We start from the raw sequence: 16,698 nt of genomic DNA on the forward strand, positions 1-16,698 counted from the left end.
AATTTAATTAGCATAGTCATATTAAATGTATTTCTGTCAAAATTAATTTCTATCAAATAGGCTATCAAATTCAATTGGTCATAGATATTTTACAATGTGCAATCCGTTTTATAAATGTGTTTTTAGGTCATCTCTAAAACATTTGTGTTGATAACGTCTTAGAAGCGTTTGCTCTTTTCTAAATAAACATTTTCTAAGTAAGACAAGCTGGGCTATAGGCTATTGCCTTTCCTCGCGCTCACCTTCAGCATGCGGTTGCAGGGGAGGCGTCGCTAGGGGGCGTGAAAAACACCTGTTTACGTGCGCTCTCAGCTGCTGCGCGTTAGCCTCAGCTGCCACATAGTGGCGTTGCTGTAGGAATATGCATGTCTACTGCTACGCCTCCTCCCATTGGTCCGTTCCCGTTCTCTGGGTTGGACGCTCAGATGGGCCATGTGTATAAAGTGGTACATTGCCCCTTTCAGTGCTTCAGTGATACTGCGTGTCAGCGGTGGACAACGGTGCAAAAAAAATAAGCTCAAGCCGTAAACGTAAAGCAACGGTGACAGCAGTCCATATAACTTCAAAACTGACCACGGAAGGAGGTGAATTGAGTAGCCAGAATTCCCTATCCTTCGTCGGACTGCGCTGGAGCGTCCCACAAGAGGAACTTACTCTGAGATTTGTCACACATTGTTGCGGTCCGCGTTTGCAAGTGACTGTGTAAAAAGCGACAGCAGCAGCAGCAGCATTTTCTGAACTTGACGCGCGCGTGCTGTGTGGCGGACTATTCTCGAAATGTGAGGAAAGTTTTCGCTTTCTTCGCATGAAAGCTTAAAACTTTGTTGCCTCCAGTTAGAGGGGACTTAAAACACGGAGGTGAAGAAGGATATTTTAAGTCTCTGATACTCAAAGGACGATTTATCTGCTTTGTGAAGCGAGGACGAGTCAGGTTGGTGATTTTGAATTCACGAGTCTCAAGTTTCTGCCGCCCTGGCCAGTGATATTAACGTGTGAATTTGACCTCGGATAAGTTGTCAACAAGAAGCAAACTGGCTGGTGTATGCGTACATTTACATGCATGGGCATACGTATAACTATATATAGAAGCTCGTGCCTATGTATTAAATCCTGGCCACTCATCTTCATCATTCACCTTCATCATAATCCCAGTGAAACCCACGGGTGTCGCTTTGGCTGTTAGGGTAGGTGTCGCATGGACTGACATGGCCACCGATCTCGCCATGAGCGCAGATTTGCCCAACAGCCCTTTGGCTATTGAATATGTCAACGACTTCGACCTCATGAAGTTTGAGGTCAAGAAAGAGCCCCCGGAGGCCGACCGCTATTGCCACCGCCTGCCCCCGGGCTCGCTGTCCTCCACCCCTATCAGCACGCCCTGCTCCTCGGTGCCTTCCTCGCCCAGCTTCTGTGCCCCCAGTCCCGGATCTCAGCCTGGGCAGAACCTCGTAAATGGTGTTAACAACAACAACAGTGGAAACAACAACAACACCCAAGGCTCCTCGGGCAAGCCGCAGCTGGACGATCTCTACTGGATTCCCAACTATCAGCATCACATAAGTCCAGAGGCCCTCAACCTGACGCCCGAGGACGCGGTGGAAGCACTCATCGGTAACGCGCACCACCATCATCACCACCACCAGCCCTACGAGGGATTCCGCGGTCAGCAGTACGTCGGAGAAGACCTCTCGGCGCCCACAAACGGTCACCACCACCCGGTGCACCACCACCACCATCATCACCACGGCCACCACGCGCACGCGCGCATCGAGGACCGCTTCTCGGACGAGCAGCTGGTGAGCATGACAGTGCGCGAGCTTAACCGGCAACTGAGAGGCTTCAGCAAAGAAGAGGTGATCCGCCTCAAGCAGAAACGGCGAACCCTGAAGAACCGCGGCTACGCGCAGTCGTGCCGCTACAAGCGCGTGCAGCAGCGTCACATGCTCGAAAGCGAAAAGTGCACGCTCCAGAGCCAGGTGGAGCAACTCAAGCAAGACGTGTCGCGTCTCATGAAAGAGCGGGACCTGTACAAGGAGAAGTACGAGAAGCTCGCGAGCCGAACCTTTAACGGCGGCGGCGGCAACGGAGGCGGCAACACTCGGGACCCGTCCAACGGCACTCACGGCAAAACCACTTCCACGGAATTCTTCATGTGAGAGTGATTCTTGTTAAAGACTTTTTCCCACACCAACGTATTCGTTTTTTAAACCTTATTATTATTTATTTTTTATGATTTTCAGTGTGAAACTTATTTGCAGTTATTTTCTTAAATACTCAATGTCCGTTCTAGAACATGCACTCATGAAAATAAAGGTTTTACAGTATAATGCCATAGGAGAACCTTTTTAAATTCCACAAATACATATTTTATTTAGAGAAACATCTAGCTATGTGCTGGTGCTTTAAAGAACCAAAATCTGGAGAACCCAGAATGTAACATCCAGAACTTTTCGTTCTCCAAAGAACTAATCACTTTTTACAGCCAAAATGGTTATTGATAAGAAGGTCAAGTCCTTTGCTGAACTTAAAGTGCTGAAAAGAAACACTGAAGAACCTTTATTTTTAAGAGCCTAACATTACAGCGCCGTATTTAAAGTTTTCACCCATTATTTGTGTATAACTGCACCATGAAAGTCTTAAGGTTAGTGTGATGTTAGGATTATCTTCCACAGATACTGCACGGACCCTTCTACTTCATAAAACCTCCGATCTAAACATGGGATCACTCATAACCTCCAAAGACCTATCAGTTTTGGATTCTGTAAATTCGTATTTTTCCTTTGTCTTTTTAGTAATATAGGCTAACTGCAAAGTCCGACATGTTTAGAGGCATACATACGCTTCCTTAATATTGTTTTTCTTGTCTTAACGGATTGACGAGTCTTAATGGCGATGAGAAAATACTGGAAACGAAACTTCAGCTTGTGAAGGAACTTTGGAAGGAACAATAATAATATTAAAACACTTGTAAGCAAGAAAGGGAGATAGCAATACATCCTTGACTTTTCTGTCATGAACTGAGGTTGAGGGGGCTTGTGAACTTTGAAGGCCCTCAATCATTGCTCATGTCTGCATTACTAATCCTGCATGCGGGACATGTATGGTACTCCAAACGCGCCAGGTCCTTACTCTCTTTTCCCCATACAGCACTTGGATGAAAAGCATGGCCCTTAACCACTCTCTCTTCTCTAATTTTTTTGTTCCTTTCGTTTCATCTGTTCGACACAAACCGTGTGAAGGACCTCATGCGTACCTGCGAAATCACATGAAATCATTTTTTTTTCTCCATTGTTTTAAAAGTACTACAGAATAAGAACAAAGAAACAAAAAAACCGAACTGAGCCAGAGTTATTTATTACCACTTGTACATATGTAGAGGTCGATTGGTGTGTTAATTTAACTTTCTTTTTAAAGTCATTTTTGCTTGATTATTTAAAACGTCTTAATACGATGTTTGTATGTAGTAGCATGCAAATGACAAAGATATTCTCATTCTATTGAATATGTACAATTTCAAAGGAAAGCCTACTGCACTACGATTCAAAGAATTGGGGTTTATATAACATTTCTTTTCCTCTGTGTTAATCAAATTGATGTTATGGTGAACATAGTCGATCGTCGAAAGTGCATATAAACACAAGGACTTTAATTGCTGCTAATATTCTATGCACCAAATTCGAAAGCAATTAACAGAAGCTCTGATTATGAATTTTGTAGGCCTACTTCAAAATAAATGAAGGTATGTAGAAAACTGGTTAGACTTGGATATCAAAAATAACTATCATCTCCTAAAGAAAGTTGTTTTATTTTATTTTCTTTTTCTGAATGGCCGGGATGATAAACGACAAAACTGTTAACTTCAAATATACGACAACCGTCGTTAATAAGGCTAGAAGGGTTGTTTTAACTTTTTATGACATAATAAAACTGTAGCATATGCTGTATAAAGCAATTGCCTATTGTTTTGCATTGCAACATTGTGATGATGATAATAGGCTTCCGACCCTCAGTTACACTACAGGTATAGCCTAGATTAAATGCTGAAATAATTCAAAAATTACAGAGAGACTTGTGTGCAAACTTGGCTAAAAGTAATCGTGCGCATTTAGTTTGTGATCATTTGAGGTTGAAATATAGCCCATCTTGTCCCGGCTAAAGGAACAAAGTTGCCAAAGTGGATTATCTAATGCACGTAAATTATCCGTTTTCAAATTATTTCCGATCTGTGTATGCTTAGTTCCCTAACAAATCTATCGACCAGACTCCAAAAATAATGTCTTCAAGTATGCTCCTCTACCTGGGTTAGTATTTGCTTGATATTCTCACATGAAAACCACTGTTAACATTGATTTATTTTTTGGGGATAAATTATGAATTATGATGAAGTTCGTTATGAAGCAATCTCTCTGTCTATTGGTCTAATTTGAGGCACAGCGGCTTGAGGTTACATAACCACATGTGCTGTCCTGTGTGCTGTCTTATGTAAACAAATAAATAATAAAATGGGGGAAAAAAAAGAAAAAAACTGTACATAGCCTATAATTTCTATATATTTATCGAAAATATAAATGTCCTTACGTGTCAGTAAGTCCAAACCAAAATGTTTCGAAATGGAATGTTGTTCAGAATCTTGTTTTCATAATGTTTAATAAAAACTTCTGTCAAATGCTTCAGCCTGTTTTCCACTTACTCAACAAGTGTCTTTTCAAAGCTAAAACATGTGATCTATACAAGTGGTATAAAGATATTAGGCTTACAAAATATCAGGTATAAAACAAGAATTAATAATAACAATAATGCACGAAATAACGAAAAATAATGCACATTGTCCGGGGCTCAGCAAAATGTAAATAGTACAATTTCAAACGTTCAACTATTGATATTATGTTTGTTTACGATTTTTTTTTTTAAAAGAATTAATTTAAATAATTTATTATAATTGTATGAACTATGATGAAGGCTTAATACTTATGCGGTATAGAGATTTATTTTAAGTGTACAAATGCTTACAACGTGACATTCGTTTATGACATTAAAACGTTTTTTTTTCTTTTTTTTACACAAATGTTTAAATAGCCTATTATTTAAAAGATTAAAGGAGAACAAACGAGCAAATTTCTTATTAAATTAAATTATATTATATTGCTTGCAAACTTCTCACAATGGAACAGTATAAGAAGTAATTAATGTTGGGTGGCACTAAATGTTCATCTTTTAATCAGGGTTAATTAAACGTTGTTGTGGTATTGGTCGCAATCAATTTTTACTTTACTGGAGTAATAATATTAAGGCGAAAATGATGAAATTATGATCAATTACATTTTCATAATGGCAAACATTATACTCTCATTTTCTGTAGGCTGTAGCCTAATCGTTTGGAGCGCGATTTACTGTTTCAGGTTATCCACACTTAGCCAAAGTATTCTGATCACAGACAAAGCTTCCTATTCGTTTTCTCTTACTCCTAATTATGGTAAACCAAATGTTTCTTAATATATAGTATTATATCAGAATGAACAGCTTTCTAATTCTAAATTCTTTGAACAAGACTAAACAAGATTGACGTGATTAACGTGAGAGTCTATATTCTAATCCTCCCCCCCCCCCCCCCCCCCCCCCCCCTTGAACTGGAGTATTGTTTCCAGTTCAATACTCTGTGTGAAGATAAAAACAGCCTTTTGGTGGTTGAACTTGAGTTTTTCTTTAAGTGTTCTGACCTCTGCACTTGTTGTATCAAAGGCTAAACTGGATGTGTCACTTAACCTCTTTTGCTTGTGGCATTGTGTGTCAGAGGCAACAGAGTTTTAGAGGTTCGGATGAGTTCAGATTCAATATATGCGTGTATGGGAAAGATCTTTATATTATTAATATTGGTTCTTTTTTTCTTTTTTTTTTTTTTTTCTTTTTTTACATCATGTGCATGAGAATCTACAAAACACTGTGCCCATCACACTTTCAGGCTTTCTGCTCTCCCCTCTTTTAAAGAACCATCAATTCGCCCCTTTAATTGTTTGAACATAATATTATATCATTCAAGTGCAACATATTCATTGGCATTTTGAAACCCAGTGGAAGGTCATTAATTATGTTTCAGTGGGTGAAATGTAGCATTACTTGCTCTCCATCATACCTGCCACTTATGAGCTATTTCAACCAGCATATTAAGATTAATGGAAATCCCAAATGTTCTGAATTTTTTACACAGTGCTGTAACCAAATGTCAGTATAACTCTCTTTCAGAGTTGCTCTGCACCTTTCCTGTTCTCTGTCCAGTGTCATTTGTCATTTTTACATTAATTCGTCCTTTTTTAATCCATGAGGTGACGGTCATTTTGGAAATAATGAAACCTGCTTCTTGAATGGTGTGACTTGTTTGGTCTAGTTTGATGCAGTTTAGTGAATTTAAAGTAAACCAAGGTCGGCACTGGGGTCGGCATCTCTCTCTCTGATACCAATTCACCATCCCGACTGTGCTTTTTTTGTGTGTGCATTTGTATGTCTGTAATAAACAGACAAAATGTAGCAGATATTTGACAGGCCAAAGAAAGCTAAGAGGTTCTCTGAAGAGGGTCGTCTGGAATATTTGTCCAAATCATAGAGGAATAGTCACTTCAATTGATTGATTAAAAAAAACATGTAATTTATATTCTTTACTTTTCTAAAGACTTTTTTTCCCCCAATAATATGCAAATATAAAACTATGGAATGCAGTTTTATACGCTGTATTTGAATACAGGAGAGTGTGTCATTTTTCCCTCAAGCATCCAGAAGTCTCAACACGGTTAGAGACACTATTTTATATATTTTATATCTTTCTTTTTTTTTTTTTTTTTTTTTGACTGTGCAGCCCAAGGGGTGCATTTTTGTTTGCCACTGTCTTTTTGTGAAGGTTTACTGTATAACTGACATTGATACTTTTCTTACTTTTTACGATTAAGAGTAGAAGACGGGAGGGCCTGCATGTATCTTTCTCAAACAGAAATTCAGCCTGGTTGACACACACTGAGTTGCTAAACATGACATTTGTCATGTTTCCGTGCTATGCACACAACAGGCCACGTTTGGTTGGAGCAAGAGGTGGCCACTGAGATGCTGTCTGTCCTTGTTCAGTTCGGCAGCATCCCAGACTCAGTCTCAGTGCGCTATCTCAAACCCATCCCATCCCCCACACTTCCTCTCATTTCTGCTGTGTCAGAGGAGACAATGTGTGTGACAGCCATCACTTCATCCAGACCATGTACCTGACTGACACTCACACTGTTTTTGTTTTAATAGCACTGGTGTATTTATTTGAATTTATTCATTATAATGCCTGAATGCATTAATGCAATCCATAATGCCTTGAATAGTGTGAATGATGACAATAGCCTACCTATTTTTTGTTTCTTTAATGCCTTTTTCCTCCTTTTTTCTTCTTCTCAGCGACAGTGCATTCATGATGAATGTATTGTACCAAAAGGCACACATTTGATCTTGCACGTTGGTAGCCATAGGCCAAGGTGCATTTAATAAAGCGGTGAGAAGAGATGGAGGCAAGTAGGAAGTGAGAGTGAGAGGAAGGTAGTGAGTTCTTTGGCGTCTAGGCTGCATTGCCGATGAGATTCCCCTGTAGTCAGCGTCTCTATGGCTCAGCTTACAAGAGAGGCAGACGCACGTTCACACACACACACACACACACACACAAACACACACAATGCACTTCACACACTCATGAGGGCACTTTGGAAATTGTGTGTAGCCTACACTTGAATAAACGACATTTTATACGTGGGCCTGATTATCTAAGATGCAATCTATATGCCACCATACAAAATAGGCTATTGGTTGTCAAAGAAAACAAAATTAACAATTGGATTCATAATGGTCATTTTCGACAGATTGCAATAAAAAGCCTCCCCTCTAGAGATCTGTACGCTGGCCACGTTTATTGGACGTGTTTGAAATCATAGACACAAAATGTCGCAACCCCTAAAATATATCGACAGCTTGATGAATCGCCTATGAAGCTCTATTAACGCTTAGCAGGTATTAATAATTATTTAGAACGCTCTCAGGATTGAATTAGTGACCCAGGGCGCGCACCGTGCGCGATCCCCCAAACGCCGACAAACTCATTACTGCGGAACGGCTCCCTCCACACAGCGAGCGGAGCCACGGCGCTGCACCGACCCGCTGAAAAAAAGCAATTTACAGATGGTGAGTGAGCGACCCTTCGCTGCTGCACAACCGGCTGTCACACACACACAAACGCGCGCTGACACGCTGTGTGCTGAATAGACAAAGCGAAAAAACATGCTATCACAGGGAGAAAATCTGCAACGCAAGCGATTTTTTTCCTCAGTTTTTCGTGCACCCGAAAATAAACAAATAAATAAACAAACAAACAGACAAACAAATGGCTCCTAATGTCGAACCGTGCCTGATTATGAAAACGGAGTGATGAAATGCCAGAAGATTTGAATTTTTCAGACTTTGCCACTCTGCCAATTACTGAGTGGAAAGAGCTCCTGTCAGTCATGTCTCACCTTGACAGCCTACAGCTAAACAGTGAGCACGTGGAAGTCCCTCTGGCTTTGGGTGAGGTGAACTTTGGGGCCCTGCAGAAGAAAAAAAAAAACGAAAAAAAAAAAACTATTTTTTTTCTCTCTTGTGAAGCACATGGAAATATGTTGGCTCTGAATGTCTCATTTCATGAAAAAAAAAAATTGTTCAGCACATCGGCAGAATTATATTTGAGGAAACTTGAGGTGTTGCCCATAAGATGCTTAAATTCAAGAAATGGTTTGAGAAGTAACACACTGTAAAAAGTGAACAGTTGGATCAACTTAAAAAAATTACTTCAATTGGTAACACCTAAAGAAATTAAGTTTTCTCAACTTAAATTATCACGTTTTTCACGATAAAACACTTTTTACAGTGCAATGGTGTTCATCTGGGGGGGGGGGGGGGGGGAGGGGGGGGGGGGGGGGTGGGCGGGCTTAAATCCCATAGATCGTAGTGTATACAGCATATTTAGGCCTAATACACTGAACACTACACCGGGATGTATAGATTGTACAGTCTAAATGTCATCTATTTTTGCATTACATTACCTTTTCACCAAATACTCTAGAAAGTCATATATTCAAAGCTGCATCAGCTGAATGATCGACACCTTGGTACACAACAGTGTAACACAGTAAATTATCCTTCACGTCCCCTCTCTTTCTCTCTTCTCTTGATTTACTGCCCCCTGGTTTCTGTAAATAAAATGTTGCAAAAAAAGCAAATAAACTGTTATTATGTTGGCTCATGGCTCAAAAAGCCAAAATAAATAAAGTAGTAAACTAAAATCACTTTACAATAAGGCTTAATTTGTTAACATTTGTCATTAGCTAACATGAACAATAAACAATACACAACATTTATTAATCTTATAGGTAAACTGTAAAAAATTATATGATTTATAAGTTATGACAACGTATGTTTTACATTGCTTTAACTCATTAAATGAAGTTAAGCATTTTTCAACTTTTTGTTATACAAGATTCAACTCATTTTTAAAAGTCAGTTTAATGTAATTTAAGTTGAAATTACTTACAACCAAGTTGATTGTACTTAATTTAAGGCAGCAACTTTTTTTTAGTGTAATGTTAATTTCTACATTTACTATTAAAATCAGAAGTTAATCTGTTAACATTAGTTAATGCACTGTGAACTAATATTAACAAACAATGAATAATTGTATATGAACTAGCACCAACAAAACTTATGTAACTATGAGCAAAATATATTGTTCATGTAATGCATTAACTGTTGTTAACAAATAAGTGTAAAGTGTAACCGGCGTCTTTTCCAAATATAAATTTTCCATATATAATATATATTATTTTTTCTACATATTTGGAGAGAAAGTATGGTCAGTCATCAAGTTTGAATTATGAAATTATGAAATGACTGAGATGAATGTATCGGTCAGCCTGTCCTTCACTGCCCACTCTTTGTTTTACAGGCGCTCATTGACCTGCAGTGACCTTCAGAAAGAGGTTGTGTTTTCGCTGATTCACTCTGATCCATCCGTTCGGTTCTCCACACAAGTCTGCTGTGTTTGCACCCTTGATCACATGTGTTTTTCAGTTCCCTCCACTCACTCTATCAGCTAGTTCTTCAGAGCAGGTCAGTTCAAGCCTTTGCTTGTCGGTGACTCTTGCCCTCATAACTTCTGGCTAAAGAGTATGATGCGATTGTTCTTTAGTCTCACTCTCTTGGCGTGCTCCTTTTATACAGTGTGTCATAGTCCGGTTGGTGGTTGCAGGTCTCGGTTTGTGTGGCCAAAATGAAAATAAAAGTAATGCAGTGGCTGAACAGGAAGAAGTGTCCTTAGTGACACTGGGGTCAATCAACAAATCAATTGCTCCATTACTTTACTGGACCTGGCCAACAGCCATCACACACATACACACACTTTGAACTCCTCATCCACAAAATTTTCCCCTCTGTCTTTCTTTCTTATAGCCTGTGGCCCATTTCACACCGCATGCATAAGAGACACAACAGCACAACTGCGACAACAGATTGACGACGTTGTTCACACTGAGAGCTTTTCCACTGCATAACCGATTTGCAAGTGGTTTGTGGATACATTAAGTATTTCTTTTGGCTGTGAATTAGAAAATGTTATCGAGAGTTGGCCATTTTGAATTATTACAAACTTGATTGTTGAAAAGTGAAATCAAAACCATAGTGTAGCAACAAGGTTCTTAATTGCCTCAATAATAATAGACTGATATTTGTGTGAAATTTGTTAAATATTGAATTGATAATACTTTTTAAATTCCAGTTCAGTCATTAATTTAAACTCAATTTAAAGTGAGGGAGAAAACAAGTTTTGAATTAGATTTTAAGTAGAATTAAAAGAAGTCCATGTAACTGCAATATGTCTAATAGAAAGTTTTTCAAGACAAACTGGCTTAATGAATAATAATGAAACTTTTCCTGAGTAAAAGAACAAGACAGTTATGTTTGTAATGTCAGCAGAAATTAAAATATACAATCAATTCATAAACACTGCTATTCAGTTGATCAAAAGTGACAGTAAAGACATTTAATAATACATTCTGTTCTTTTGAACTTTCTATTCATCAAGTAATACTGAAAAAAAGTATATCATGATTTCCACAAAAAAATATTAAGTAACACTGATAATAATAAGAAATGTTTCTTTAGCACCAAATCAGCATATTAGAATGATTTCTGAAGGATTATGTGACACTGAAGAATGGAGGACTGATTCTGAAAATTCAAGCTTTGCTATCACAGGATTAAATTGCTTTTTAAAATATATTAAAATAGAAAAATGATTATATAAAATTGTTAAAATATTTCACATTACTGTTCTCACAATGTTTTGCTCAAATAAATGCAGCCTTGATGAGCACAAGACACTAAAAGAAACATTAAACAATCTGTCTATCCCAAATTCACTTTCATTTAAAGGACCAATATGTATAACATCACTTCATTCCTCAGAATGCTTTCATTGTCCATTCCAATTTAGCTTCCTGATCAATTGAATTCAAATTCACATTTATGTTAATCAGAACCTGATTTCACCAAGTGCGACATGTTCCTGGATAAACATCTTTGGATTTCAATTGAGGGACAAGTTATGTCAAATTTAGTCTTACAACCAGGGTTAGGTGCCTCTACATCAGTGTTATTCACCTATCATTACCCTCTGATTTTAGGGATAATTTAACAAAATAGTTAAATTAAACAAAATATGTTGACCCAGGAATGCGACTTTACAAAATCAGGATGTGCTTTATGTATAATCAACCTGAATATTTTCGTGTTGAACAATTTGAATCCGAATTTAGTTTCACAGAGTAAAAAACACCATGAACCGAAGAAGGCTTGCATTGAGTTTAGCTAGAAACAGATGAAGGGGGAGATGTATATGGGAAGTAGGGAGCGATAGAATGAAGCCAGCGACCAGCCGAGTCCACTGACAGTATCATTACTCGTGTGTGTCAGTAAGTGGGCCAAAAGCGCTTTCCCTGAATGAACACACACAGAGTCAAGGACCAGGATCAGCGCTCATCTGCTGTGGAGTCTCCCCCTCTCTCTGCCTTTATGCGCAGGACAATCATACGCTCCATCTGCACTCGACTGATGCTCCTCTCCATTGGGTGGTGCACTTCAGCAGAGAGACGCAATTCAGCTCTCTGACATCAGTGCAATTGTATTTTAATTCACTTCAGAATGCAAACAAATAAATCTTCATTTTCAAAAAAAAAAAAAAAAAGTATATGGCTTATAGTTATGAGTTGTGTAGGAATGTATGCAAAGGATCTGCAGTTCAAAGAAAGGACATGACATGGAGCTCATTAATTCTTAACGTGTCCAGGATGCCCGGAAGTGACCGGTACATGGTAACAGAGCTTTTATTTTACATCCATTTAGCATAGCAAAGTAAAGATGTTCTGGAATGAGTTTGAATGAACAGTAAAGAGTGCTCTGTTTTGACAGATTACTTTCCCGCAGATTTTGTGTGACTGGACAGAAACACTGTTGGCACATGATAAAGAGTGCAGGTGTCTTCACTTCCCTTTATCTGCTGTTGTGCTCTCCATAGGTATCTCAATCTCAAACTACATTCACACTGTTTTAGTCCATACTGAAGAGAAGTCTGAGCAACTAAACCTCGCTAAACTTTGTGACTTCTTGAACACATCTACTTTTCCCTCTTTTTTTTCTTGGCACCTGGTACAGTATGAACTTAGTATAAAGGTATATATATATCTCTCTCTCTCTCTCTCTCTCTCTCTCTCTCTCTCTCTCTCTCTCTCTCTCTCTCTCTCTCTCTCTCTCTCTCTCTAATATATAAGTTTAGGATCAGTAAGAAGGTTTTATGTTTTTAAAAAAGTCTTTTCTGCTCAAGGCTGCATTTATTTGATTCAAAATGCCGTAAAAAATTATTGTGAAATAATGTTACAATTTACAATAACGTTTTTTTATTTTTTTTATTTTTTTTATATATATATATTTTAAAATGTAATTTATTCCTTTTATGCAATGCTGGATTTTCAGCATCATTACTCCAGTCTTCAGTGTCACACGATCCTTCAGTAATCATGCTAATATGCTGATTTGCTGCTCAAGAAACATTTCTGATTATTAATGTTGAAAACAGTTGTGTAAAAAAAATCAGGATTATTTGATGAATAGAAAGGTCAAATAATCCTGAAAGAATTGTACACAACATTTTTCAACGTCACATTAGGGAAGAAAAAACTATCGCAATTTCCGTTTCATGCCAACTTTAAAATAATTTATGTTTAAAAAAATTAAAAACTATTTATTTTTATTTTTTTTTTTAATATCCTTTACCTCAAATTGTTGTGCTTATTAATTCAATTACATTAAATGCATTAAATGCATTAAATCAAAAGTACAAAGATTTAGAAGCATTTTCTCTGGTGGTCTCAGACTTATTATGTGTGTGCGTGTGTCTAATAGATAATGTAAGTATTGTGTGTGTGTGTGGTCCTGGTAAACCAGCTGCATTATGGGGACAAAATGTCCACACAAAGATGGTAATATCAGAAATCCTTGTCATCGTGGAAAACAGCTTATAAATCCTACTAAGTGAAGTTTTTTGAAAATGCAGAAAGTTTTCTGCTCGGCCAGGTTTAGGGTTAGTGTAGGGAATAGAATATAATTTGTACAGTATAAAAATCATTATGTCTATGGAATGTCCCCATAAAACATAAACTTGTGTGTGTGTGTGTGTGTGTGTGTGTGTGTATGTGTGTGTGTGTGTGTGTGTGTGTGGGTGGGTGCGCGTGTGTCAAATAGATACCCCACTTAAGTGCCTCCTCTTAATTTGGTAATCTTAGATTTAGTGCACTTGATATCTGCTGACAGACAATGCTCCGATATCCTGGCTCTTGGATTGATACCATGTCTTAACATTGGCAGCCTCTGTTGTATACTGCAGCCTTGAGGGTCCTCTCTAACCCTGACAAAGTGCCACACGTTATGCACTGCATTATCCGCTCGTGTTTATGTCTCTTTAAGACCCTCAATTGTTTTTGTTACAGTAATGTTCTTAATGAACCGTGGAAAGTTGTTGGCACTCTCTCCTTCAATCTATTTTTAAGAACCCACTGACAGATTTATAGGATACTGTCGCCAAACTTTCCATAATACAACAAAGTGCCTCTAACAAGCTAAAAAGATGCGTATAATGGAAGAAAATCCAAATCAATTACAATGTTTAGTATAAAAAATGTATAGTCTCTCCTCTCATTTGCAAGGCCTCCAGTTCATGCCCCAGTTTACCCTTGTTCCACTTTATGGGTCCTAATAATACAGAAGAGCGCAAAAACAGAGCAGAAAGTTTTCTGCTAAAGACTGCACACTCAGCTTGACTCTCACAGAACGGTTGTAGATGGAGGGAGAAAGAAAACAGAAATTGTGGTAAGACTAGTCGCACAAATGACAAGAAACTGGCACATAGTGACAGAAAGAGGTGTATTAGCACCAGCTGCTGGTTAGCGTGCGGGCGCATGTGTGCGAGAGAGACTGACAAATCATCTCTCTGGTCTAAATGGCGGAGAGCATGTCTTGTGGTGAGACGCATTGGCAGTATGAGGTCATGGTGGAAGAAAGGCTGACTTTCCTGCATATCCTATTCCTACACTGCATTACTGAGCGCGGCTATGATGAATTATGACACCTCAGTCATCTGCGATTTCCTGTTGTTGTGACCCTAATTTAAACCATTGACAAATGGATCTCCCACACAAGAACTCCTCCATGCTCATCCATCCTTTTTTCTTTCATAAATCCAAAATTTTCCTCTCGTTTTATGCCTTTTTGTTCGCTCTATCCCCCTTTTGTTCTCTCCATCATCTGAAAGTCAAGCATTTCAGAAGCTGTCAGGTAAGTGAACTTGTCTTTTCGTTTTACAATTGATTTCTCATCCATTGGGGCAGACAATTTACCTACCTGTCATGTCTGAGGTCATTTTGAATGAGCGAACATATTCATGGCAACATGACCGAGTATGTAAAGCATGCAAACTATCATTGCACAGTTCTCTTGTGTATGATGCAGGATGACTTGCTGCTCTTGTGGGACCGTGGGGCTCTTTTTTCAATGAAACAAGTCTTTTATTGCCTTCTCTGAAAGAGAAAATTACCTATTTTCTTATCAAATCTCACGTTCCCGGAGGAATCGCGCATACACACACGAGCTCGCCTCGGTAGTGCTTGTTTATGTCACGTGATTGTGTGTTTGAGTAAACTGTGGAGCTGTGAGTGTTGTGCGCCCTTAGCATGCCTCCGGGAGCCAACTGAAGTCAGACATAGACTCCGCTCAGACACCAACACAGTGACACTTGCACCCAAGCTGACATAAACACACACATGTGCAAATACAAACAGGACGGCCCTCTGTAAACCCCACCCTTACAAGATAGGCCCTTATAAATAAATCACTCTTCAGCCCAGCCTCACCTGCTTCTGTTTATACCACTGAAATATGCATGGCACCTTTATTAACATTTAAGCGCGGATGTCAAGCAATTGCATGAGCTCTTACACAACATGTCACATACATTATTAGCTAACCCTTGCACCATCATTTGTATAATCAAATTCTTGCCGTTATGTTATCTAAAAGATTTTGTTACTTGACATACTTGATAATGATTGAACTTTATGACACTGGGCAAATTCAATCTCTTGAAACAGTGCTTTATCAAGTTTGTCACAAACATTTTGGAAGCAGTATTATAGCAGAGAGAAATGTAAGGGATTGCATGATGTTGAGGTTTAGATCTACAACGGGACCAAGTGACTTAACAGATGGAATTTGACTTCATATGTTGGTCAAGCAAAAAAAAAAAAAAAAATTGAATTAAATAAATAAATAAATATACTTACAAAATGCTAATTTCCAACATTGTAACTTTTTGTAGTGTGGGTTTCAGGCATGTTCAAGTCTTTCACGCAGTGTCCAAATCAACTCAAATCAAATCTGTTCAACTCAAATCAAATCTGTTCAACTCAACTCAACTCTGTTCAACTCAACTCAACTCTGTTCAACTCAACTCAACTCAACTCAACTCAACTCAACTCAACTCAACTCAACTCAACTCAACTCAACTCAACTCAACTCAACTCAACTCAACTCAACTCAACTCAACTCAACTCAACTCAACTCAACTCAACTCAACTCAACTCAACTCAACTCCTTTTGTCACAGGTACATGTCAAATCCCTTTTCTTTATAGTTAATATTATTATGTATTATTTAAAATTTCTTTGTTTTATTCTATTATTTTGAGGAATTTCCACAATCAGTCTTGTGTAATAATACTTATCAAGAAAAAAAACGGCACTTAAAATTTGTCATTATTGTCACAACAGGCCATGCACAGACAATGTTGCGAAAGTATTTTTCCTTGTAGACCTAAATACTTTGTTTGTTGTTCGCGTTTTTTAAAATTTAATTTGGAGTCCAAGTTATATCTCAAGTCTTTAAAGTTTTCATTTTTAAGTTTCAGGGGGTGAAAAAGTTTAAATATACAGTATAAATAGGTTTATTGTATATTTCTTAGGAACTTTACATATCATTTGGTGTATAGAAGAATGGCTCTAGAATTTAAGCATGCGGCAGCAAGGGGAAAAAAATAAGCCAAATAAGAGG

At 38.2% G+C, this 16,698-nt stretch overlaps 1 protein-coding gene across 1 annotated transcript; it reads left to right on the plus strand.

Annotated features, from left to right (window-relative positions):
- The first annotated feature begins 459 nt into the window (after positions 1-459).
- Positions 460-4,665, plus strand: mafaa (MAF bZIP transcription factor Aa). The gene has a single exon (XM_079882831.1). The coding sequence runs from the start codon at positions 1,206-1,208 to the stop codon at positions 2,154-2,156; it is 951 nt and encodes a 316-aa protein (XP_079738957.1). The 5' UTR covers positions 460-1,205; the 3' UTR covers positions 2,157-4,665.
- Positions 4,666-16,698: the final 12,033 nt, after the last annotated feature.

The sequence above is a fragment of the Squalius cephalus genome, assembly GCF_949319135.1.
Source record: "Squalius cephalus genome assembly, chromosome: 10".
Taxonomy (NCBI): domain Eukaryota; kingdom Metazoa; phylum Chordata; class Actinopteri; order Cypriniformes; family Leuciscidae; genus Squalius; species Squalius cephalus.